General features: G+C 36.7%; 1 protein-coding gene across 2 annotated transcripts in view; it reads right to left on the bottom strand.

The window, feature by feature from the left end:
* Positions 1–1,619: 1,619 nt before the first annotated feature.
* LOC149778455 (gem-associated protein 4-like) overlaps positions 1,620–26,254 on the bottom strand; it is an 81,670-nt gene continuing 57,035 nt past the window's right edge. For both annotated transcript variants that reach the window (XM_089939293.1, XM_089939294.1), the window contains exons 12-16: positions 22,365–22,410; positions 20,846–20,991; positions 14,068–14,200; positions 4,660–4,793; positions 1,620–2,221 (exon numbers count right to left, since the gene is read on the bottom strand). In XM_089939293.1, the coding sequence (XP_089795419.1) occupies positions 1,925–2,221; positions 4,660–4,793; positions 14,068–14,200; positions 20,846–20,991; positions 22,365–22,410 (756 nt within the window). In that variant the 3' untranslated portion in view covers positions 1,620–1,924. The remainder of the gene's footprint in view (positions 2,222–4,659; positions 4,794–14,067; positions 14,201–20,845; positions 20,992–22,364; positions 22,411–26,254) is intronic.

Genomic DNA, 26,254 nt, shown 5'->3' with positions numbered 1-26,254 from the left:
AAAACTGCCATTGTAAAGCCTCTGCTGAAGAAACCAACACTAGACCATAACGATTTAAAGAACTACCGCCCAGTTTCTAATCTAACATTCATTTCAAAAATCTTAGAAAAGGTTGTTCTATCCCAGTTTGTATCTCATCTAAATTCAAACAGTCTTTTTAGCAATGTACAATCTGCATATCGCCCTTGCCACAGTACTGAAACTACTCTTTTAAAAGTAGTTAATGACATTCTCTCTGCATTGGATAGCGGAAAGATTACAGTCCTCACCCTCCTTGATTTGTCTGCAGCATTTGACACAATAGACCATGATATATTACTTCACCGTCTCCAGCATGTATTTGGCATTCATGATACAGCCTTACTGTGGTTCAAGTCCTACTTGGTCAACAGGACACAAATTGTATCTGCAAATGGAATACACTCCAACCCAGTTGATCTATGTTGTGGTGTTCCACAGGGGTCTGTTCTTGGACCTGTTCTCTTCATTCTGTACACTCAGTTGCTCTCAAGTGTCATAGATCATCATCCAGTGTCTCATCAATTGTACGCTGATGACACGCAAATATACAAAACTAGCCACCCAAATGAAGTTGATGCTACCATCCAAGGTGTAGAGAGGTGCATTTCTGATGTGAAATCATGGATGACTTGTAACAAGCTGCAGATGAATGATGATAAAACTGAGGCCATTCTGATCACAACACAAAGACTTTCTCATTCACATCCTTTACCTAAAACAATAAAAATCAGCAATGCCAACATTAAATTCACACAATCAGTACGAAACCTAGGTGTTACTCTGGACAGTACTCTCACATTGCACCAACATGTCATGAACATATGCAAGGCTGCATATCTTGAGCTGAGACGCATCAGCTCAATTTGCAAGTATCTTTCAGTTGATGCCACTAAAATACTTGTGTGTTCATTAGTACTTTCAAGATTGGACTATTGTAACTCAATTCTGTCTGGTTCATCTCAATATCTACTCCAGGAACTTCAAAAAATTCAAAACACATCTGCTAGGATCATACTTAGAGTACCACGATCAGAGCACACCTCCCCACTGCTCTGTACCCTACAATGGCTATCCATTCGATCCAGAATCAAACACATGTCTCTAGTCCAACATACCTATCTGACCTCACTTATGTGTACACACCAGCAAGATACTTACGCTCCTCTTCTGACAATCGTATACTCATTATTCCAAGTATGAAAACAAAGACATATGGACAGCGTTCTTTTTGCATACCAGGGCCCAGCAACGTGGAATGAATTACCCACTGAACTTAGACACAAATACACAGTGATCACATTCAAGAGGGCTCTCAAAACTCACTTATTTCGACAGCAAGAACAAACTTAAAGACCTAATAATGTTTCCTACCTGAAATATTCTCAGCATGTTGTTTGTTTTTGTAATAATATTATTATGCTTCTTATCTTATAGGTGTTGTCTAAAGTTGTAAAGCGCTTAGAGCTTCTAAAGATTAGGTGCTATACAAAGTCCTCATTATTATTATTACTACATGCATGTGAGTACAATATGAGTGTTCAGTATTGTAAAATACTGCATGATTCTGAGCATGTAAAGTTAATGGAGAAAAAAAGGAGTGTATAATTATAACTGATTTATTTACATGTTCATATATTTATCATTATATAAAATTTGTATGATTTTTGATGGATATCAGCAAACACATTTTTTCTCCCAAAAGCTTCATTTATTTCCAAATAATAAAGGATTATGTCAGAATTCTATTAAAGAAATTACAATGTTATCATTTAAATGATATTTATCAAGCAATTTGTTGTTTTGATGTCTTTTATATTGAACATGAATTGATAAATCTACCCAGATTTATCTTTATTACATTCTTGATATGTGCAGTGCTTATATTACATTCCTAATACATACATTAAATATTAAGTTTTTCAATTATAAAGTTTCTGTATTCCACTGGCAAGACTTGCATTGACTGTTTCACACACTGCTCAAAACTTTTAACACTATTGTTGTTCAGTGCAGACATCACTTTTTCATTGGCACAAAAGTCTTGAGCCACACCCAGAAGGTGGAGAACTAGAACTTGTATGTACTCAGAGATGGAGTTTGGAACTGTTGCCATAATGCTGCAGGCATGAATGAAGAACTGACTCAACACAAACAGCTGCAGATTCAGATTCTGTTGGCCTTTACATGTCTCTATCTTTGTCTGCAAAAAGAAATTTCAAAGATCTAACAAGAGTTAAAATCATGTACTTTAATTTAAAGGTTGCCTAGAAATGAATCAGAAGTCTCTTGTAATGAATAAAAACACCTTAATATGGCAATTTTGTATTAAACAGCATAAAACTTGCTGTTTAACAATATGGTTTCAGTTTTACAAATATCAGTCTTAATGTTATGACAGGACTAGACACATCTGATTGGACAAATTTAAATCAAACTATATTTTCAGCAATTCACTGGATTGAAAACTCTTAGACCAGACTTAAATTTCAGGCTATAATCCAGACCTTGTTTGAGTTTCACTACAGAATATATGTCATACATTTTACAGAATTTTCCACTGGATTTTTGTAAATGATTTTATCCATGTCTTCTTCCTTACCCATACAAATTATTGAACTGTTGTGCATAAAAGTTGATATTCAAGTTTTCTAGGGGCTTAGAATTAACATTCTTTGAAGAGAAATTGCACTATCTGCCTCATTTTAACAATGGTAAACTTCCTATCCTTACTACAGTAAAACCTGTCATGAGCGACCTCTGCTATGAGCGACCACCTGTCATTTCTGACCACAATCGTAATGCACAGATCGATTTTACTATATAAACACTCTGTTATGAACGACCACCTGCTGAATGCGACCAGCGACTGCGATTTCTTGGCAAAATATGCATTTTGACACTGCTATGAATGACCGCATCGCCAAAAAAACAAAAACAGATTGACACCACTGACCTTAACTTAATCCTTTGTAAACACTAGAGCTCGGGATAAATGTAGTATGCAAATTAAGTGCACATTAAATAAAACTATAGTTGAACAACAATATATGGAGATAAACACCTCCAACCATCATTTAATCCTTTGTAACAAAGACTGCATAAATAGTAAAGACTGCTCTAATAAAGTATTTTAAAAGAGTTTGTCTTGCTACAGTACCAGTTTTGTGAAATTTACAACTCCAGCATACGGTGTCATTTGTAAACTGCAGTAAACCAGACTAAAGTACATGTCACTAACCGCCACTGTAGTGCCGAAGTCATGTGAATAGCCAGTAAGAGTAACATCAAAGGGAGTAATGATGGATATATGCAGTCAATTTAGAGGTTTGTATTTTTTCTTTATCTTTATGAAAACTCAAAACCCCGGTAGTCCTTATGTCCCAGTGAGAAATCGTTTGAAACGGCTTCAGTGTATGTTTGAGTACATCGTTTGTCTTTCCAGTTAATCCATAATGCCTGTAGGGTGAATGAGCTCACTGTCTTTAATACTAGTAAGTGAGAATCATTACCGGATTTTTTTTTAAATTATTTTTTATTTCTTTTGTTAGTGTCTCACCAAGTCACCATCTGTTTACCTGGGTGCAGATGGTCGCAACCTTTGTTTGTCAAGCTATAACGCTGTTGATTTAAACTTCGTCTCAGAGTTTCTTGATGAATTAATTATGTCTTTTGGTTTCATTCATTGGTACATAATATATATTTATTCCACATTTCCCCAAAACCTGATCAAAACTGATAGTCTTTATAACGTCAACACTAATAACAATGGCAGAAACTCCCCTGAAAAAAAGAAAAATTTTAATACTGGAAGAAAGGATTAATGTCATTGAAAGAAATGAAAAAGGGGAGACCGCTCGCAAAATAGCAGTCAGTTTAAGCGTTGGTAAAACGCAAGTTCAGAATGTAATCAAAGACAAGGAGTCCATTAGAAACGAATGGCAGAAAGGTGCACAAGCACAGAGGAAATATGCCACGGCACGACGGACAGTTTACGGAGATCCGAAAGAGCGAGCATGGGAGTGGTTTTGTGTTGCAAGGAGTAAAAACATACCAGCAAGTGGAAAGTTGATTCAGGAAAAGGCAGTAATTGAGATACATGTTCAGACCAAACAGCTGAGTAAAACATGTCAACAAAGAAGCATAATGGATTTCTTAAAAAACAAGTGAATAAGTGTATAGAATAAGATATATACATCATATCTAACTGTTCATTTTTTGTACATATTAATGTGATGTTGAAATATAAATTTTATTCTCGTTGTTTGATAGATGAATATCTTTATTATATAAAGATATTTTGAGAGGAATGCATGCAATATTTAACAAGATTTATGAGTAAAGGATATGATACATGTACAGTGAGTATGGGTATTATTTATTTTTCAACAATGCTAACTACTGACCCTGAAAACCAGTCCATTTTCACACACCTCTTATGAGAGACCACCTGTCTTGAGAGACCGCTTTTGGTTGGCAGAAGGGGCGGTCTCTCATAACAGGTTTTACTGTAATAGTAGGAATACATATAAACTAAAACTGTGCTAACAATTATATAAGCATGACACTGAAGAGTCATCAAATTTCTGGATACAAATATTCCAATCTATCTGCGTCGCATGTACATAAATTTAATCTCACCTGCATGGCAGCAACATAGGACTGGCTGAGATAGATGAGGTCATGCTCATATAGAGCTGTATTTTTCCACAGCAGACAGTATGAGATGAACATGTCTCTCAAAAGCTGTGACACACACAAGTCTCCCTTGACTCCTGAAATACAGAGATAGTAAGTACAGTGAGACCCGTTTTAGAAGACACCTACATATACAGGTACTTCCATATATGGTACAATAAATCAGTACCCCCAAGCCTGTATTAATATTTTGTGTGGTTTGGGATGTGATCTCACTGTGTAATATATTGCAGACAGTTTGTCCGCAACACTTGTTCATATATTGATAATTTCAAATGTTTAGTGGTATTTCTTGCAGCACTTGAGTTACAACTGGTTAAAGGGCCTTGGGTCAATCTTTACAGCATATTTCTGTAAATCTACATAAATTGACAAAACTCAACCTCCCAACACCATTTTAAATAACCAGGCTCCATTGGCAAATAATCCCATGCTCCATCAATGTTGAGGATCCAATCAGATGTGACTTTGCTCATCGTTGTTTTGGTTATACAACTGGAGAATCTGTGGATTTGTCATGTGATTGTCACAGGATGAATATCGTCCTGAGCCTATCATCATGGTTCACCATTGTGTCATATTACAAAATCAACAGAATTACTGACAGTGTTCTGAAAAATTTGGGTTACAATGTCAAACTCACCTGTCCATTTTGTAATCTGAGACACTGTTGAACCATGATAATAGTCACATAATTCATCATGAAACAGTCATGCTTGAGGTGAATCATTCAATGAGAAAAGAGGTTTCACAACAAAGAACTGATTGCACATAAGCAGGAGCCTCTTCTTAGCACTGAATGAAGTTTAAGTGGATCATTCCACTGCAACTGCCAATTATTTGATTGATCAACAAGGGGTGTTGCTCACTGTGGCTAGAAGACTCAGAGGCATAAATGCATAAAAGATGAGTTACTGAGGTTCTATTCAGCCATGTAAGAACCTGTGAGAGATTCCATTTGGACACAAAGACCTTGGTCGAGACAAATTAAAACTCTTTGCTTTGTCTATTATCATCCTTTTCATGAGGCAAATCATGTCTGAGCTCATGAAAAGGTAACTTTTATAGTCATGTGTACTAACTTTTTTTCCTTGAAGAGCCAAAGGAAACATTTGCTACTTGTGGTATTGATACTTTGACCAGAGAGATACGTAATTTTAAAGTTGGGATGAATTATTCATAACAGCATAAATACACCAAATGCATAATGTATATTTTTTCATTCCTTAGTTTAGGTCTAAATAAATCTTTATAATTTACAGTGGTGCTAGCAGATCTTGGACCTGAGCCATGAAGAGAAAGAAGACCTTGATGATGAGGCTCATGAATAAATAATAAGTCTAAGTCTGGAACTTCCTTCTTGTGGTGAACATAGCTTGCAGGAATACCGGAAAGCAGCAAAAGGAAAACTTAAGTTAGAATTTCTTTGCATGCTTAATGTGGTTATCATCTCATTACAACATTCTGATACAGCCAGGAGGTTCTTCATTTGTTGCAAAATACAAAGTTATTCAAGGGGAAATCTGAACCAGAGAACAATTGTTAAACTTAATAATTACAATGACTGTCATCAGTGGTCATCAATGGTCATCAGACGGTGACATTGTGCAGGAAACTAAAAATGCTATCAGATTTTACATAACAAAATCTTTGCAGTGAACTAGAAGATAAACAACTCCTTTTTTTTCCATTAATTCACAGTACAGTGGAACCCCGCTATAACGCGATGATCGGGGTCCATAAAATCGGATCGCGTTAAAAGCGGGGTCGCGTTAATGCGGGGTTTTACAATATTTAACTTTTTTTCCGAGAACATATACGTGTATACATGTACAATGATCAAAAGTCGGCTTATCATCAGATGAATATTAACTGGAATGCATTAATTAAGATATATTCAAAATAATCGAAGGCTAATATATTTATAGGTTATTACTGAGCATTAAAAACATTTACTAATTTTTATTTGTTTGAACGATAATACAGATTGACCGATAATACCAGACTATCGCTATATCATGAAAAGTGTATCAACACCGTATGCTACCGTGCCGTCGTGGCATGCAGTTCATCCATAATGGATGTAATTTCGTTGAAAATCGTACAGATTTAAAATATTCAATAATTTTGTAATAGTCTGAATTCGTCGTGTAAAATATAAGATGAACAAAATATTGAAACCATTTACTTGCCGTCTGATATCGTACGGTCATTGCATGCAGCTATTCCCGGGTCTACATACGGTGTCTGTACAAATTTCATACCACTAAAATTTTATCATATGCGACAACTGCAAGAATAATTAACAATCAACGCATGATTTCAGCATGCAAATAACTTTTATTTCAGATTTTGTGAACATCAAAAGAAACATGTGAAAACTGCTAAATTAATACTTCTTTTAAGTTGAGTAATGCCAATGATGTGTCGACGGATGCGTTATTATCTGCTACCATTCCCTTTATCATTTCACGGCGATAATTTTGTTTAAATACGGAAATTATGCCTTGGTCAAGTGGCTGGATTTCTGACGTAGTGTTTTTCGGGAGGTACGAAACTTTGATCTTGCCATCACTGCTGACAAGATTTTCCGCTGGGGGGTGGGCAGGGCAATTATCCAGCAGGAGGAGAGCTTTTTCCTCCAGCTTGAGTTTTCGTAAATGAGCCCGAACATCTGGAACGAATGTTTTGTGAAACCAGTCGTCAAATATGGAGCTATTCATCCAAGCATTCTTGCTGTTAGTGTACTGAAATGGATGTGCCTTCATATTTACATGATGAAAACATCTGGGAGCTTTCGATTTTCCAATCATCAGAGGTCTGACTTTGTGGCTGCCAGACTTGTTAACACAAAATAAGAGAGTCACTCTGTCCTTCCTCTTCTTGAAACCTTCTCGTTTGTGACTGTCAGTCTTGGTTGCAAGGGTGCGATCGGGTAACATTTTATAACATAAACCAGTCTCCAGCAACTTTTTAAGCCCAATCGGGTAGGAATTGGCAGCCTCTTTGTCAGCGGAGCTGATTTCCCCAGACACAAGAACTTGGCTGATTGCGTGCCTTTTCTTGAATCTGTCTAGCCAGCCATTACTCGCCTTAAATTTGGAATCATCTCCATTGATACGGCGATCAAATTTCTCTGCTTGGGCTTTCAGAATTGGGCCAGAAATTGGAACACCTTCTGAGCGAGCTTGTACAAACCATTGGTACAAAGCTGAATCTAGGACATTGTCATTAGCTAACTTAACCCTTTTATGCTGTAAACCAGTTTCCTCTTCAAGAATGTTGGGTAGACTACGGAGCTTTCCTTCATCTGTTTTCCACCCTCGCAAAGTGGACTCGCTGATTCCTAGATCTCTGGCAAGCTGAGTTTGTTGTTTGCCCTTCTTTAGTTGATCTAGGGCATACAGTTTCTCTTTAGCAGAAAACGATTTGCATTTTTGAACTTGCTTTTCCATAACAGTAAAATATTTTTTTATATAAGCAAACAACGTACACAGATAAAGCTCAATAACTAAGTAATGAAGGCCTGCAATGGTTACGAATCACTTTTTATATAAAACAAAATTAAGCTGAACGGATGTACAATTTCATACCCTTTTAATTTACAGATAATAAAGTGGATATTATTTACTTTCAACTGTTTGTTGTTTGATCACACCGCCAAGCACAGCATACATGTTGGCGGCTTTCGTCCTTTGATGTTTATTAAATTGTGCGACTCTTGTATCAACCACAGCTTTGTCTGCTGCTTGGCTGTGATTGCAGTTAAATAAGAAGCCCATGTCGGCTATTGTTTGAGCAACGACTGTATACAGAATTCATGGAAGACAATCACAAAGACGATTTACTGGCTTTACTCATGGATCCGTAATAAGTAACACTTCCGATAATGTTTACTTCGGTTTAACAATTCAAAAACCTAATGAAACCAGTTTTCTCTTCTAGAGTAGAATACGGAGCTTCACCACAACCTATTCAAATTGATAAATTTCAGAAGCCAAGCGTTGTACACACTATTTCTCGTACGTTATATATATATCGTATTATTTTAGAATTCATACACGATCACTTCTCCAAAATCACTTAAAGAACCTGGATAAATTGTTAAGTTCCGATCGTTTATTATTAAAAGTCATACGCGAATTCTTCCACCAAATTATAATAAACGTTTTACACACTATTTCTCGTACGTTAAACAAATATTTTCACGGTCCGATAAAAATACATGTAAATGAATTTCAAATTTCAGGAACCATGCCACGATCATATTATTTTAAAAGTCACAACTAATCTCATGCCCAAAATGAAGTTAATTTCTTGTTTTGTTTTTTTTTACTTTTCTCCAAATTTTTTTCTCCATGTGTGAATGAATATAGGAAATTTCGGGAGCCATGCTACGACCGCGTTATATCCGATTTCGCGTTATGGCGGGGCGCGTTATAGCGGGGTTCCACTGTATATGGTCTCAACTTACTCAGTTATTTTTGTAACAGTTTCCATTAGAATCCAAATTTGATTGATGTTCAAATCTTGCACTTTTATTATAGTATGAAGAGAGATAACATATTATGCACTTGCTTTGTTTTCAATCCCGTTGAGACATACAATTTATACAGATATTGTGTAAGATAATTTCTATTTTGGTGGATATTAGTTTCCTTGATATGAGTCAGCTTATACGCAAACCTGCTTTTACGCAAGTATATACAGTAATCAAAATTTTGAAATCTACTAATAGGTCCTGGTTCTGTTACATGTATAATGATATGCAATGGCTATTTTTGACTGAGACACAACAACCTGATGAAGGAAGGTGATGTACACCCCATCTCACTGTGCTGGCATCCATGTAGAATGTAATTCCCAGGGATTGAATGTACAAGGAATACCTTCCGTGAACCATGTGAGGTTCTCTAGTTTGCTGAGACAGGACCTCATGTATCCCACAACTGTGATTGTTGAGAATTACTTGTAATGGTAATTGGTGGCCCAAGGTGATGTCCTCAGATGCATTGAGCAGACTTAACAAACAACGACTGCAACAACCATGTCTAAGCTCAGGACCCCTACATGGTAGGCATCTGAGTTGCTACATTACCAACTGGAAGAGAAAGACACTGGTAGCTGGCTTACCACAAACGCTTTTGATATCCCAAGGTTTCGGATTTTTCCAAATGAAGATCAGAAACCTCTGCAATCTTTGCTGATTGTTGGAATAGACAGAAGGAAGATAAAGACTCCTGAAGTTATCATCTGTGACTTTTTTTTTCTGAGTTAGAATGTCTCATTAGCGACTTAAGGAGCAACTGGTGGGCTATAACATCAATGCATATTCTCTTTCACCTCAAGCTGACCTTAAGTGATAGTTGCTGATAGTAAAGTTTGAGAAATGTTAGCCAAGAGAGTGACCATCATGGAATTGCTACCAAAGGTAGATACTGATGCTGTCTTAGCAAAATCAAGAGGCCCAATCGAGCCTAATATTGTCTACCTGGCTCATTGATTCTTATTCCATGTTATGAAATCAATTATTTAAAGGTTTCTCTAGTTTTTCTGTGCTGATTCTACTTTAAGTGGTGGATTGGGATCATGCTCTGAGCTAAATTTATTCAAAATTGTCCTGTCATTTTTTTAAAGTTTATAATTGCAACTGTTGATCGATGCATAAAGCACTACACATGACAAACACAGGGCCCATACAATAAGCCAGGTGAACTAAAACAACTACCTGTAATTAACAAAGAATAACAAACCAAACAAGGTAAAAACTACATCCAGAAAGCACCTAAATAAACCATGTGCACAAATAAAAACGAGAGCTAAGACCATGCGCAACTATTACAAAGTCCACCGAAGGTAAATGTGTGCAATATTACCAGTGATAAATAAAAACAGCCTCTTTTAAATAAATGCCAAAATAAAACGAGAGCATTGCTAAGACCATGCGCAACTATTACAAAGTCCACCGAAGGTAAATGTGTGCAATATTACCAGTGATAAATAAAAACAAAAGATATAAATGTGTGAAATAACCTCAAAATTACAATTACTATATTGTTTTTACAGATGGATGGAGGAAAATAAAGTTGAAATCTGTTGGTTATAAGAAGCAATGATAATATGACATTGACAGTATTCAAGAACATCTTGGTATGTGCCACTGAGTTATAGCAAGGGCAGGTAATTTATAAAGGTATCTGGGAAATGTTTCTTCCCGCAGAAGCTCTGTTTAAGGTATAGATGAAACATAAACAGGAAGGACACCGCTCTGGTGGCCTAGTGGTTAGAGTGTCCACCTTGGATGCAGAAGGTTGTGGGTTCGATTCCCAGCCTTTTCATGCCAAAGATTTACAAAAATGGTACTAATAGCTGCCTCGCTTAGCGCTCAGCATTAAGAGGCTAGTGTTAGGACTGGTTGGCCTGGTGTCAGGATAAATTGACTGCATGGGACATCATGCAATATGTATGCGACATGATGCCCCAGGGTTAGGCATCACTATAAACAGCCACACTGCAGACACTGTAGTGATATGACTGAATTTTTTTTGAAAGCTATGTTAAAAATCCAAATCACACACACACACACAGAGACAGGAAGGACAAATTCTGACATGTACCAGACTTTACTTCCTAAAATAAAGTTGACGTGATTAGGTGAAATCTAGTCAGATCATTTAGTTTTGCATCAATATAAGCTAGCTAAATTTCATTTATCTACACTGAGAAGCTTTTATACAAGTATTAACAAGCTTCTTGGGACAGAAAAACTGACAGACATTACCAAATAAAAATACTTCTACTGCAAGCAGTGGGGGCACAAAAATGGCTTAAATGGTGTCAATATCTAATTAGGTTAGTTACACAATAAACATGCATGTGAAATTTCATTTATCTAGGTCAATCAGTTCCCGCATAATCATGCAACCAAGATATTACAAGCACAAGAATGTCTTTAAAAAATACTCATAAACAAAAGCCCCAAGTGAGCCTGAGATCACTCAACTGGCTGACATCTGCCTAATAGCCAAATACAAAAAAAAGTACTATACAATAGTTTGCCAAGAGTCACTAGGATGTTTTCTGTAGAAAATTCTTTCAAAGCTGTTGATTGCATATGTTATATAAAGAAATGTTTCATGTGTATTTGATGGCACATCAGCATCATATGTGGAATACTGAAAGGCCCCGATACCAGGATGTTTTACATCAATACTTTATGTTTTATGTCAACACTGATCAAATTCTTTCAAGTGGCTTGTTTAGATCAAGTTGTTAATTTTCTGTTTTCAGTGATGGCAATCATATTGATGGCTGATCAACATCATTTGTATAAATCTGAAAGGTCTTCAAAACTAGGATAATTTCTGTCAAAACTAGGATAATTTCTGTCAAAACTAGATAATTTCTGTCAAAACTAGGATAATTTCTGTCACAACTAGGATAATTTCTGTCAAAGTTCAAATTCTGCTGAGCAGTTATTAGCAATGGTGGTTATATCTGATAGCCAATCAGAATCATTTGTAGAACCAGCAAGGCCTTCTAATTATGTCAAATTCTGTAAAGCAGTTTCAAGTAATGGCAGCCATATCTGATGTTGGATCAGCATCATTTGCACAATTGTGGAAGGCCTTTATGTTGCTGTCAAATTTGGTTAAATTCTGTTTAGTGTTTTTGGAGAAGGTCATTAAAAGGGTTTCCTAATTTTAGTAACAAAATTCATTATCTGATGACAGATATGCATCATGTATAGAAATTTCAAAGGTCTTCATGCAAGTGGTTTTCTGTCAAAGAACAAGATTTGATATGGGCTGATATTGGCCACCAAATCAGTCATAAATAAAAGCACTTGTAAGAGTATTTGTTATAATTATGCCATTTCCAGTATATACCAACAGCAACATATGTATACATGAAATAATGAAACAGCGTGAAATTAACATTTTTGTTCCTAAATAGGCCTGTCTTCAATTAAAAACTCAAATTTTGCCAGATTTTGGCATCTTTGAAGTCCTTAAACACTAGCAGCATGCTTAAAAAAAAAACATTTTAATTTTCACAGAAGACACATTTTGTAACCATCTAATACATGCAAATTTTATATATGCTTTCATTTGTGATCATCATTAACAAGCAGAAAAATGAGGACAAAATGTGTTTCTTGCCATCTCTGTCACCATATAATTTTAGGCCTATTTCACAGTAACACAAAATGCCATTTTATGTTTCATTAAACAAAATTGATATTCAAATGTTGATTACTATTTGTATTGGAGATTTTATTTTTTTCTTCTTTTATTTCTGGTTGTGTTTTGAGGCATTCTTTAGCACACATCATAAACAGAATACCTGGATGAGAGCAGCTAAATACAGAAGTGGCACATTTAGGAATGAGGTTCAAAGCTATAGAAAAACGAATAGAGAAGCAGTTGATACCAGTAATGCTATTTTTGACTAAAATGGTCGGAAAAATTGAATCCTGGCGAGAAATAATATCCCCTTTTTTCATTACCTGATCAGATTAAGTTGCATTTATTATCTATATTCTACTTTTCTATGATTTGACTGACTAGATCTAAAACCTACACAGTAGTCTACCAGCAAAATATAACGTGGACTAATTCAAATGATTATGGCATTTAAAATACTAGACTGCTCCAAATGCCACTCTTCCCTAAAGCAGATAATGTATGATTCCCATAACTCTAAATCCCCCCACCACCACTCTTTCCTCCAGCATACAGTGTATAAATCCTATAACTCTAAACCCTCCAATCAACAATCTTCCCTCCAGCAGTGTATGATTCCCGTAACTCTAAACCTCCAACCAACACTCTTCACTCCAGCAAATAATGTATGATTCCTATAACTCTAAACCCTCACATCGACAATCTTCCCTCCAGCAAACAGTGTATGACTCACTACTCTGGGTCCTCCAACCAATACTCTTCCATTCAGCAAACAGTGTATGACACACAAAACTATAGATCCTCCAATCAACACTCTTCCCTCCAGCATACAGTGATGACTCACAAAACTCTGGATCCTCTGGCTAATACTCTTCCCTTGTCTATCACTTTTCTCTCTAGCAAACAGAGATGACTCTCACAATTCTCAACCATTCAGCAAACATTCATTACATCAGCAAACACTCTATGATTCCCTTAAGGTAGTTCTCAGAATATTTATATATGTAAATATGAAATTTAATGCCAGGTAATGTGAGTGAAAGTGTGTTTCTTTATAGTGGATATAATATCTCTCAGTGAATACTATACAGTGGGCCTCTACTCAGCAGGCATTGGAACTCTGTGAGAGTAAGTATATGACACAGACAATTCAACTGCACTCTACCTGAAAAATCCTCCAGAGGCAGTATGTACACACAACTTGCCCTGTAGGGCACATCAAGAATACCCTCTAAAGCCAGGAATCTGAGGAGGTCAATTACATGTCCAAACTCCTCCATCAATAGATGTGGAGCAACCTGGAAATATTGTACATGTTATAAAGGTATATGACAAGTAAATAGTATAAAACATGATCTATACATGTTTTGATTAATTCGTCCATTTGAATGAAGTAACTTGTGTTGCAAAACATGTATGTAGCCCTAAAAAAGTCAAAATGTAGAAAAAATCATTTAAACCAGAGTGTAATCATGGGTTGAATAAACTCAACTCTACTTTTACTAGTCTCCAGCAGCCATTGTAAACACTATCATTCAGAAAATAAATTCAAACTAAAGTAATCTTTCCAACTAAAATATTTTGTTGCAATCTTTAATCTTTACATATGACCTTTTATCCCTTCTAAAATTTGACATTTAGACTTTTAATTGGCACTAAATGGACAGTATTGTACTGACATATTATGCAACCACCCACCTACCTACCTACCTACCCACCTACCCATCCACCAACCTTCTAAGACCAGGTATAAAACAAAAAAAGAATAAAAAAGGACATTCTTGTGTATCATATTAAAGTAGAAGTAACAAATTCACAATACACAGACTAATGTTATTTTTTAATACTTTTTTCAATCATTTTTCTTAAAATCTGCTTGAAAAGCTATTATCAATCCACTGCTTGAAGCCAGATTTTACTGGATGAAAGTCACAACCTTTGACTAACAATGAACTGACACCAGAAAGTAAATTATGTTCAAGTAATTACCTTGATTAGCTACTAAAGGTAGGGCCTTACATGAAAAGCATGCAGTCCACTCACCTAATTATTATACTCATTTACATGTATAATACAAAGGTAACCTGCTGAAGGTTACATATCATAATATCCAGTCATTAATATGGCAAGTACATCATTGAATAAATATATTTATACCACCTACATTAAAAATAACATCGCTTTTAAAGTGTTGGTATAAAGCAATTTGATATACCAATACTACTGGTATATCAAATTGTGATCCACCCATGGCGTGATAAAATGCATATATTAACATTCTCTCAAATGTCTGCTGTTGATTCTAGATCAACGATGAAGTTACACACATTAATCATTAGTGTCGTATGAAAATAATGATAAAAAGGATTAATAATCCCCGTTCTCTAAATTAATTTAATATAGTACACAATTTCATCACAATTCTTCTGCTTTGTCTCCCCCCTCTCATGCATAACGGACAAACTGCGCAGAAATCTGGAGTGAGAGAGAAAAATAATTTGCTCTGGATGAAAACCTTGAAAGTGAACTTTCACCAAATAACCTACAAGAATATAGGGTAAATTTCACGGTTATGTGGTGCACATACTGTGATGTATTTAAAGTTTTGTTGTTGTTGTTGTTTCATAAACCTATTATAATGTTCTAAAAATCAGTTATTATTAATTAAATATGAAAATGTCCAAAGGCAGCCCTCTCTCACTCTCTTTCTGGACCGACGTAGCAAGATATGAGCAAAAACGAGCATAAATGATTCTTGCTTGTGTCATCCCACAATGCCTCTGGACTTAAAAATGATGGTAAAAGTTAGGTCAAACTGACCAAAGGATGAGAGAGAGAAAGCCTCGTTTCCTTTTAACACATTAACCCCTGGTGATGAGTTTACATGGCAGGAGGTAGTAGCCTACTGCCGAGCTCTGTAGCGTCAAGGTCATGTAAGATACACTAAAGTGGGTGGTATTATAGAATGGTAGACAAATGTAGCTCTACAATGATACCAAATAATCTGGAATTTCTTGCTGCACTACAAAATACAGAGAGAAAAACCTCATTTTTTGGATCCGATTTTTTTCTACCAAAAATGTGCCCATGGTTTGTGTCTTAGACTTTTTGGTCTCAGATCTAAGGCAGACCGGTATGAACTGCAAACAGACAGATGAACTTTTGCAAAAAGTAGGAAAAGATGGGCATTTGGAATAAAGACTGGTCTCGATATGAAAATAATGGGTCCATTAAGCAAAAAATTAAAATAATAATAAAATAAAAGAACTCCAACTTTTATCCTTCTGCTCATGCACGAGCCAAATAGCCAATGAAAAACAATGTTTCTAATACAACCAGGCAGTATGTTATTGGAAATCACCTAGAAGTTGGTGTTTTAGGATGTATTCAGAAATAGTTTTCAAAATGTGTTTCCTACTCGAATTTCAGACAAAAACGACAAAATACCTCCAGGGGTTAATGTGTTAATGAAAACTTTATACATCTCATGGTATATCATTGACACAGTGTACATACTATACATATATTCTATATTTATTCACACTTCAAACTGCCTTGGTCACAAAGGGCCCTTTCAGCATGGTAGGATGAATCAATATAATCATTACATGCATTACTAACAATTGTTAAGTAGTTACATCCAGCATCAACAGCAATGAACTTCTAACACGTAATTTAAACAAAGTCACTGAGCATGCAATACGGGTCATAGAGACTTCTTTTTACAAGACAGACATTGATCTTATCAAGATGCATCCACCCACTAAGTTTCATGTTTCTAGGTAGGATAAGAAGCGTGCAGCATGCAAAAAGTTAACCAAAACCAGTCAAAGATGAAATATAGGTCACAATGAGTCCCTTTTGATGTAAGAATGTGGTAGTAACAGACATGCATTTCATCATCAATTTCATGATTACAGCATGAACAATCATAAGAAATAAACATCAAACACAAAATTTAACCCAAGTCAGTGAAGCATAAAATATTGTCAATACTGACATACTAATGAAATGAGGAAGTAGTATTCAAAGCAATTCATCCCCAAATTTCATCATTTTAAACAGGATAGTATCTATGTCATGAGCTAAATACAATTTAGCCCAGTAAAAAGTGAAATATAGGTCACAGTGACATCTTTTGGGATGGATGTGGTACTAAGATTGATGTTTAAATCACCTAGATTAAAGAGTAGAGAAATAACATTAAAAATGTAAAGTTGAACCAAAGTAGGTGGCAATGACCTTTCTTGTATGAGTAAGGTACTACCAGGGATGTATACAATCATCTAAATTGATGAATCCAGCATAAACAGTGCTTTTGACATAAATCAAGTGAACTATGAAATAATGGGTCACTTTGACCCACTTTTGTGTTGAGGGTGTAGTACTTCTCAAGATACATTGCCTCACCAAATTTCATGAATCTTTGAATAACAGTATGTATACAATATAAACCACAAAACTTAAGCCAGTAAAATGTGTAATGTAGGTCACAGTGACATTCATTTGTGGTATAGGTGAAGTACTAACAGAGATGCATACAATCATCCAATTTGATGATTCTAGCATAAACAGAGCTAGAGAAATAAACTTAAAATATACAATGTAACCAAATTTAGTGAATCATGAAATATAGGTGACAGCAAACTGCTTCTGAGATGCATCCCTGTACCAACCTTCATGAATCTAGGTATAACATAATCATAACAAGTCTACTGATGAACTCCTATGTTTGATACACAGATATTTTCAAGATATGACTTTCCATTTAAGAGGTTTGGTTTGGTGGCACAGTAACATAATTATGTCTAATTGGTGCCAAGGCAACTGGTGTAAAGTGCTTTGCCCACAGCCACACCATGTTTGCTGACACAGGCTAGTCCAACAGTAGGATTCGAACCTACACCCTTTTGGTTGTGAATCCAGCATGCTAACCACTGAGTCACAGCAGCTGTTCCATTCAGGAAGAGTAGCAACTAGATTTTATAAGATGGTTGTTATGGTGGCTATACTGGACATCAATCAGCACCATTTTCATTTTCAATCAGCTGGACATCATACAAACTCTATTAGTGAGAGCTTAATGTTGATATGACAATCCATTCAGGTAGAGTAGTGATAATAAGACTTTAAGATGGCTGTAACAGTGGCCATATTGGAAATCAGACTGGCACCATTCATGTAGGACCAACTAGATATAAAAAGTCTTTTAGTGAAACCCCATGTTCATATGACCATCCAATTGTGATAAAACTTTTGAAGATAGCTGCTGTGGTTCTCATACTGGATGTCCAAGCAGGACTGTTTTCAGTTAGGACCAACCAGACCATGAGATGAATGTGTGTGTAAGTTTCAAGGCAATCCAGCAAGTAATTTAGTAGGAGTAGCAATATGAAAAATGTGCTAATGGATGGAAGATGACAGATGAGAGGTGAAATCCCATCACATAAGCTTTTCTGGCTTATGACCAATAGAGCTAGAAATTTCATTGCAAGTCAGGGTTTTGTAATTCCCCTGGAACTGTATGATCATAAGAAAGGCATCTGAGGCATGTGATATATAACACTTCCTTTTCTTAAAGCAATACAACATATGTCAGTTTCTTGTATATATAGGTTAATTCTAACTATTTTATATAATTGTAATTTTCAGCAAAAATCAATATCTTTAAGAGTCACATGAATGGGGATTCAGCTGCAATAATTATTGACTATATTAAAAAAACTAATTGACTTAAGTCAAGTGATTACAATCATGGAGTATGATATTCTACTATTCTTCATCAGCCATAAAAGGTATATATATATATATAATACATTTTTAAAACTGAAATAGTCATATATAAAAATAAATAATCAGCATTCTAATTTTGTAGCAGTTACTATTTCATCATAAATATTATGTTTATGAGTTGTAAAGCCAATCTAGTATGCAGACAAAGCCATAAGCTGTCCTGGTAAACTAGACACAAGGCCAATATGTGTTCCATAAAGTACCTCTTGGCAAAACTGTGAGTTGTGATGCTATACCAGCTGGCTGGCAAATTTGTGAGCATTGAAGCCAAACTAGCCTCCAGCCAAAGCTGTCAGCCATGAAGCCAAATTAGTCTCTAGGCTAAACTGTGTCATGAAGTCAAACTAGCCTCCTGGCAAAGCTGAGAGAACCCAACTATCCTCAAGGCAAAGGCATGAAGCCAAATCAGTCTGCAAGCAAAGACATAAGAATCGAGTCAAACTAGCCTCCAGGTAAAGCCATAAGCCAAGAAGCCAAAATGGCCTTTTGGAAGAGCTATAAGACATGAAGCCAAAGTAGTTTCCAGATAAAGTTGTCAGCCATAAAGCCAAACTAGCCACTGGCAAAGCCAAAAGCCATGAAGCCAAACTAGCGTCCAGTCAAAGCCATAAGCATGAAGCCTAACTAGTCACCAGGCAAAGCTATAAACCATGAGGCTAAACTAGTCTCCAGGCAAAGCCATAGGCCATGAAACCAAACTAGTCTCCAGGCAAAGCCATAAGCCATGAAGCCAAACTGACCTATAGGCAAAGCCGTAAGCAGTGAAGCCAAATTGGTGTCAAGGCAAAGTAATAAGACTTGAATCCAAACTGGCCTCCTGGCAAACCTATAAGGTGGCGCTCTACAGTTTCGTATTTTGCATAGGATTAGAATTTTAAGGAAAAATAATTTCCCATGATTTCTTCACTGGTTATACTGGCTATATAATAAAGACTTTGTATATCTTAGGTGCTGTTTAAAGAACTTTTAATTCCCTTTATTCTGATATATGATTGATGGGTGTAATTTAGGTTCTAGAGTATACAGCTTGGGCTCACTTAAGATGTGCTTGTATAAAAAAACTGCATGGTCATTTTCACTTCCTGGACTTCAGAGGTAAATTGTAGAAAAAAGAGCCGATAACTTATTTTACTTTTCAGATATTTTGTAATTGGTTCATTGCACTTTCAGTAAATGCTATTGTCTACTTCAGCAAAGTTTATTTTCCCTATTTTAATAATTGCTAAAGTTAGTGTACTTTTGATTAATTCTGGTTAATTTGTCAAGCACAGGGGAGCATCCATTTTCTTGTACCGTGTGCTTAGATCATGTACAATTTTCACAGGTACAGTATCCAAAGAAATGTCAGCCACATTACATAAAAGTAACATAGAGGTATGCCAACATTATCTCCATTGTGCATGTTACAAATGCAAACAACTTCACCTTACCTACGTCACTCTCTGAAAAGTACAAAATAACTGATAAGCGCCACCTAAGCCATGAAGCCAAACTGGCCTCCTGATAAAGCTATAAGACTTAAAACCAAACTGGCCTCCTGGCAAAGCTATAAGACTTTAAGCCAAACTGGCCCCCTGGCAAAGCTATAAGACTTTAAGCCAAACTGGCCTCCTGGCAAAGCTATAAGCCATGAAGCCAAACTGGCCTCCTGGCAAAGCTATAAGACTTGAAGCCAAGCTGGCCTCCTGGCAAAGCTATAGGACATGAAGCCAAACTGGCCTCCTGGCAAAGCTATAAGCTATGAAGCCAAACTGGCCTCCTGGCAAAGCTATAAGACTTGAAGCCAAACTGGCCTCCTGGCATAGCTATAAGACTCGAAGCCAAACTGACCTCCTGGCAAAGCTATAAGACTTGAAGCCAAACTGGCCTCCTGGCAAAGCTATGACATATGAAACCAAGCTAGTCTCTAGGCAAAGCAGTTAAGCCTAACTAGTGTCCAAGCAAAGCTATCTTTCAAGTGTTGATTCATACTTATGCTTCTATGCAAACAAAACTGTGTCAAACTGATTACAGTTAATCATTGTTTTTGTGGAACAAATAATGCCCAATGACTGATTATAAAAGTTCTACCAAACATAAAACACTAATAGAGAGTTTTGATGGTGGCAAGAAGGAAAGGTATCATAATTTTATTGTTAAAGCATTCTAACCTGACAAAGTGATATGATAATATCTTCATAACTTATAGCAGCAAAGTATCCCTTGATAAAGGCATCCTTCGTCATTCTCAAGGTCTCTTCATCCACACTACAGAGTCTTAGGATACAGAGTAGGCAGTGGCTGGACACTAGATGACCTGAGAAGTTAACATTAATTATCTTAATTTGCAATTACCATATTTGCTAAGATTTCATACACATTTAAGTACAACCAAAACTGATTCAGTTCAGTTATGCCTAACTTAAATGCAGATTAGACCACCTTGCTATTCATTTTACATGCATCATTCCAGAAGAAAAGCTTACCTGTCAGCCTATCACATGACAACAGACTGAGGCCCATGCTCTTAGTATGGTTCTACAAAAAATCTGGTCCCTGATATTTCTGCCACCAGACCATCAGCCATATTGCTGTTCATTTCACTTGTATGATTCCAAAAGAACAACAAAGACCCTGATAAGGCTGCCTGTCAGTTAATCACATGACAGCAGATCAGGGACCTTGATGTTTATTTTACTTTGCTCATGAACAATTGCCCTGATCTGCTTGTCAGCTGGCATATTACATGACAGCGAAACAGGACCCTTGCTCATGATTTCAGCTGTATCATCCACAAGGACAAAGTGGACCCTGATCTGACCAGCTGCCAGCCAAACAGATGGCAACTGCTTCAATTTACCTGCATCATTCCACAAGAAAAAATGGATCCTTATCTGTCTGCCTGTCAGCATATCACATGAAAGTGGATCAGGGCCATTGTGGGTATGTGAGAAAGCTTACCAGTAGCTTCTCATGGGTCGGTGGTTCTTTCTGGGTTTTTCCCGGGTTCTTCCTCCACCATTAATACTGGCCGCCATGTATAGTCTCTTGTGTGCTGAAAAATGGTGTTAAACCCAACAACAACAACAGGGCCATTGCTGTTCGTTTTATTTTGCATCATTCCACTAGAACATGTACCCTGATACGTCTGCCTGCCAGTCCATCACAAGACAGCTGATCTAGGTCTTTGCTGTTCATTTTTTGGGTGCAAAAGAGCACTGACCCTGAAATGCCTGTGAACTAGTTCATTGCATGAAAGCAGACCAGGGCCCTTGCTGTTCATTTTACGTGTATGATGGGTATTTAAAAAGTTCTGAATATTAGAGCACTGTGCAATAAAGTTTTTTTTATTGAACAGTACATCAGTGCAACTCATCTTGGAAAACTGTTTGCTGTTTGCACGTTGCTCACATGGTAAATACGATCAATGTAAAGTTAAAGGATAACAACATTTCACAAATCTATTTTACTACAAAGACACTGATTTGGTAATTGGGATGAACTTTTAAAATAAAGGAACTTAACATAAAATCTTAGCACTGGCATTCGAGTTGTTGAAAAGTAGTAATTATTTCTCATTAGCTGGTAATTTACACAAGAAAAAAATCATATTTTTGTAATTGGCAGAACTATAGATAAAATAAAGTAGTCATTTAGTATCTGTTTCTTACTGAAGGTATCAATACATACCTGCTTTCATTTCTTTCAAATATTCTTCCACCAAATCTTCTGCATTCTGAAAATATTCATGTAAAGATTTGGAAATACTCTTTATGTATCAGAAACAAAGGAGGCAGCAGGATTTTTCAAATACTTCTTTGGTCTATCAATTGTTTCTTCTGGAATGGTTATGCTAAAACTGCAAAGGTTTATATCTCAACAGTCACATCATAACAATTATCTCAAATAACAAAAGAAAATACATATCTATTTTTTTTAAAAGAACACTTCTTTCTAGTAATGTTTAATTAAATAATATTTACCTGATCATAATACTTTGGGAGAATTACCTTGCAAATCCAGCCCTCCCAGGCTAAAAGTTATAAGTTATCTGCAGCTCAAGTGAGCTCCCCTTTATTCATGGAATGGCACCAAATCCTGTGAATACTTCAGTTACTAATGGAGAGGAGGGCAGTTCTCTATACGGTTGTAGCTGCAGGTAGGCTGGGAGGGTGTATGTCTATTATAATCTGGTAAGTATTATTGAAGAAACATATTTTACTGGAATTTTTTTCTTCTTATTTTTCAAATACATTACCTGCTCATAATAACTTAGGAGAATAGGCAAGAGGTGGAGGGAGATACATCCCCTCACCCTGGGGAGACCATCTTCAGTCAACTAAGGTATGGGAGACATCTTCCAGTTAACCCAACTGGAGAATAGATTTCATATCATGGAGAGTGGCAAATCCAGCAGAAATCATGAAGCTGTGTCCTTATGAAGATGTCAAATGACATAGGAAGGTAACCGGTTGTGCCACAGCTATAAAGCGAGTTTAGTTTTCTAGGATAAAAAGTCTCTGAGATAAAAGCTCGGAGAAGTGGACTCAGATCTCCATCCCATGACATAGATAATGACAAAGAACAGTTTTGCCCAAATGCAAGGTTTGTGTGACTGCACTGACTTCATGGGCCGAGATGTTTAGTAACTTCATTTGGTCTGGGGTTATTTTCTGATATGCAGCTCAAATAACCCACTTTATACAGGATGAAACAGTCTGCTGATATATCATCCTTTTCCTCTGTGAGGGGTAAGAAGAAGTGATTTCCCTTGACACAACGACTTGGTCTTTCTTAAGTACCACTTCAGAGCTCACACTTGGTCCTATAGGCTGGGTCCTGTAGATGACCTTGAGACGAAGTGTCAAGAGATTTCATTGCAATAGTCTGATTCGCCATGCTCCTGCCAATGAAAGCAGGGGCCGTCACAAATCATACTGATCCATCTTGTTGGAACTGCATATACTTTGGGTCCACTGATAGAGTATGTATTTTACTGATTCTGCCTGCCATCGCTAATGCAGTGTAGGAAGCTAGTCCTATGAGAGGTGAACCAATGAGGATCTTCAGAGTGGTTCAAATAGTTTCTTGTTCAGCCAGGTTAGTGTAATGATAGCTTCCCTCTGTACAAAAAGTTAATGTCTTTTCTAATGTGTAATCAAAATTGGACAAAAGACCGGATAGGTCTTTGTTTTGTCCAATATCCTATCTTCAGTGATGATGCAGGGTGTCAGTGACCATGGATTTTGATTGTGATTTGTGCTGTTTCTTGTCAAAGAGCCATAGTAGGAAGTTAGTTGTCTGAGGTATTTATGCCTGCAGTGGTGTAATGTGTTCTTGGGCACACCACTGTATTAAGATTTTCCATCTTTTTTCATATGTTTTAAAGTGAAGGGCAATCACACTTGAACGATTTCTACACCACTGGTTCTGAGAACTGTTTGTATCTGACGGCTTGTTTAAAATGATCTAGATGTTCAGGTTCAGAAACTCTGGGATGGGATGAAATACCTGCCATTGTGGTTGCTTGAGCAGATAAGGGAACATCTCTGCTTCTGGATGTAGTCCAGACATGGATCATTTCCTGGTCCATTAATTGCATGAAGCCCAAGTGACTGATCCTGAGTCCAAATGGGAGTGCCCTGAACTAGTAAAAAATTTCTTTGTAGGAGAATCACAGGATCTTCCTAGAAGCCATGTAAATGGGATCAAGATACACATCTGGAAAATGTACTGATTGCAGTCTCCCTCCCAGCATTTAGAACATGTCATAGTGTTTCCATTTTGAATCAAGGGGGCACGAATGAATTTATTAAGTGCACTTAGGTTGATGACATGGCAAAGAGTGCCGCATTGGTAGCTGAGGGAATCCTTGACAAAGGAGGAGGTGTGCTGAAAATGATAATGAGTCTCTCGGAAACCATTTGTTTTAGGTCTGTAGGTCACTGCAGCATACCTTGTCCCATCTGGCTGCAAATAACTGGAGCCTTCTCCCTGCTGGAATCTGTGATAAGGGGGGCATGAAGATGTAATTTTTTCAGATAGGGAGCCTGTCATGAAGAGAAACGCTGTCATAAATGACTGCCCTCTCTCTCTGCTTCTTGTCCGCTTATGTTCAGGAGAACTGTGGTTTTCAACATTTGTAGATTTGTATGACTGCTTCCCAGTAGCTTGTGTCCTATGGGCATCTCGCAATGCTTTTGTCGCTTGCCTTGAAAATCCCTCTGCTGTAGCTGAGACTTTGAGAGAGACAAATTGGTCTCTTTGGTTGCTTGTTTGCAGATTTCTATCAACCTGACCATTAAAAAAACATGGGGTAAAGTTTTCTCCAAACATGGGGTTTTTCTAACCATGCCTTGAATTTTGATATGACTTACTTTGTCTTTCTTACTTTGGATTTTTAAATATTTCAATACAAGCTTTCAGTGGCAAAGTACATTCTCTCTATGTTTAAAACATTCTGTCCAAAATGGTTCCCTTCGACTACCTCTAATTTGTTGGCCTATATACCAATCACATTAAGGCCTAGATCACATGTGGCTCCCTTTGAGAAGCAAAGGATTGAGAACAAAGTAAAGTAACATCTCTAGAATACTGATGCACTAAGCTGGGAATCATACGCAGGGTTGGACTGATGCATGAGAGTGCCTGTATGACCTAGGTATGTGAAGCTGGACAAAACTCATTCTTCTGGTGGTTGATACTGATTGATCATTTATGGTCATCACCCATTTTGTTCAGAAGTATATGGCAGAGACTGGTCATGATGAAACTGGACAAGCTTGGTTTGCACTACATTTTCCAGTTCTTGAAACTGAGATGAGGTACAGGATGTTGATCCATGAAACCAGTCCATAGTTCTGATGTCCAAGATGGTAACTGAGATGGTTTGCTCTCTATCTTACTCCCCAGTATGTAATGTGGTGTTGAACCCTAGCATGCAAACTGATGAATACCTCATCCCTCAAGGTGTACTTCTGTGCTTTCCCTTTTAGCACTGCCACCTACCCATTGACCTCTGTCTACAATGTGCAAGTCTGATAAGTATTTGTTGATTGACAACTGTAGTAAGCTACACATGTAGAGTGGCTGTCAGTTTGGTCTTACCCAAGGTCTAAATGCGCAAGATAAAAAATACAGCATGTCAATATATACAAGTGCAGCACAGCATGAACACTGCTTTAAAATCTTCAGAGTGTATGTAAAGAGTGTATAGTTAAAGTGTTAGAGTGTCACTATTAATACTTCTCAAGTAAACACTAAATTATCAGTTCTAATAAAAGTTACCTGAAGGAAAGGCCATTTGACTGCATATACAAGTAAAATCACTTAAGTATCACTTATAATACCTATGAAGTGGATGCTATGACTAAACAATGCCTAGAAAACTTACCTTTATGTAACTGACTGTGCCATAAGCTATACAGCAACATAACTGAGTTTTCTATAGTACACACACTACATGCATACACATATGCACAGAAGAGTCATTAGTGATACTTAAGAAGTGGATGCTATAATATCAATTGTAAGACAATGTTAACTGTATGAAAATCCAAAAATGGCCGATACAGGTCAAA

Source organism: Sinohyriopsis cumingii, chromosome 17 (genome assembly GCF_028554795.1).
Source record: "Sinohyriopsis cumingii isolate HCF-2022 chromosome 17, ASM2855479v2, whole genome shotgun sequence".
NCBI classification, from domain to species: domain Eukaryota; kingdom Metazoa; phylum Mollusca; class Bivalvia; order Unionida; family Unionidae; genus Sinohyriopsis; species Sinohyriopsis cumingii.
The sequence above is the reverse complement of the archived record's forward strand: the minus strand, read 5'-3'. Positions and strand labels throughout refer to the sequence as shown.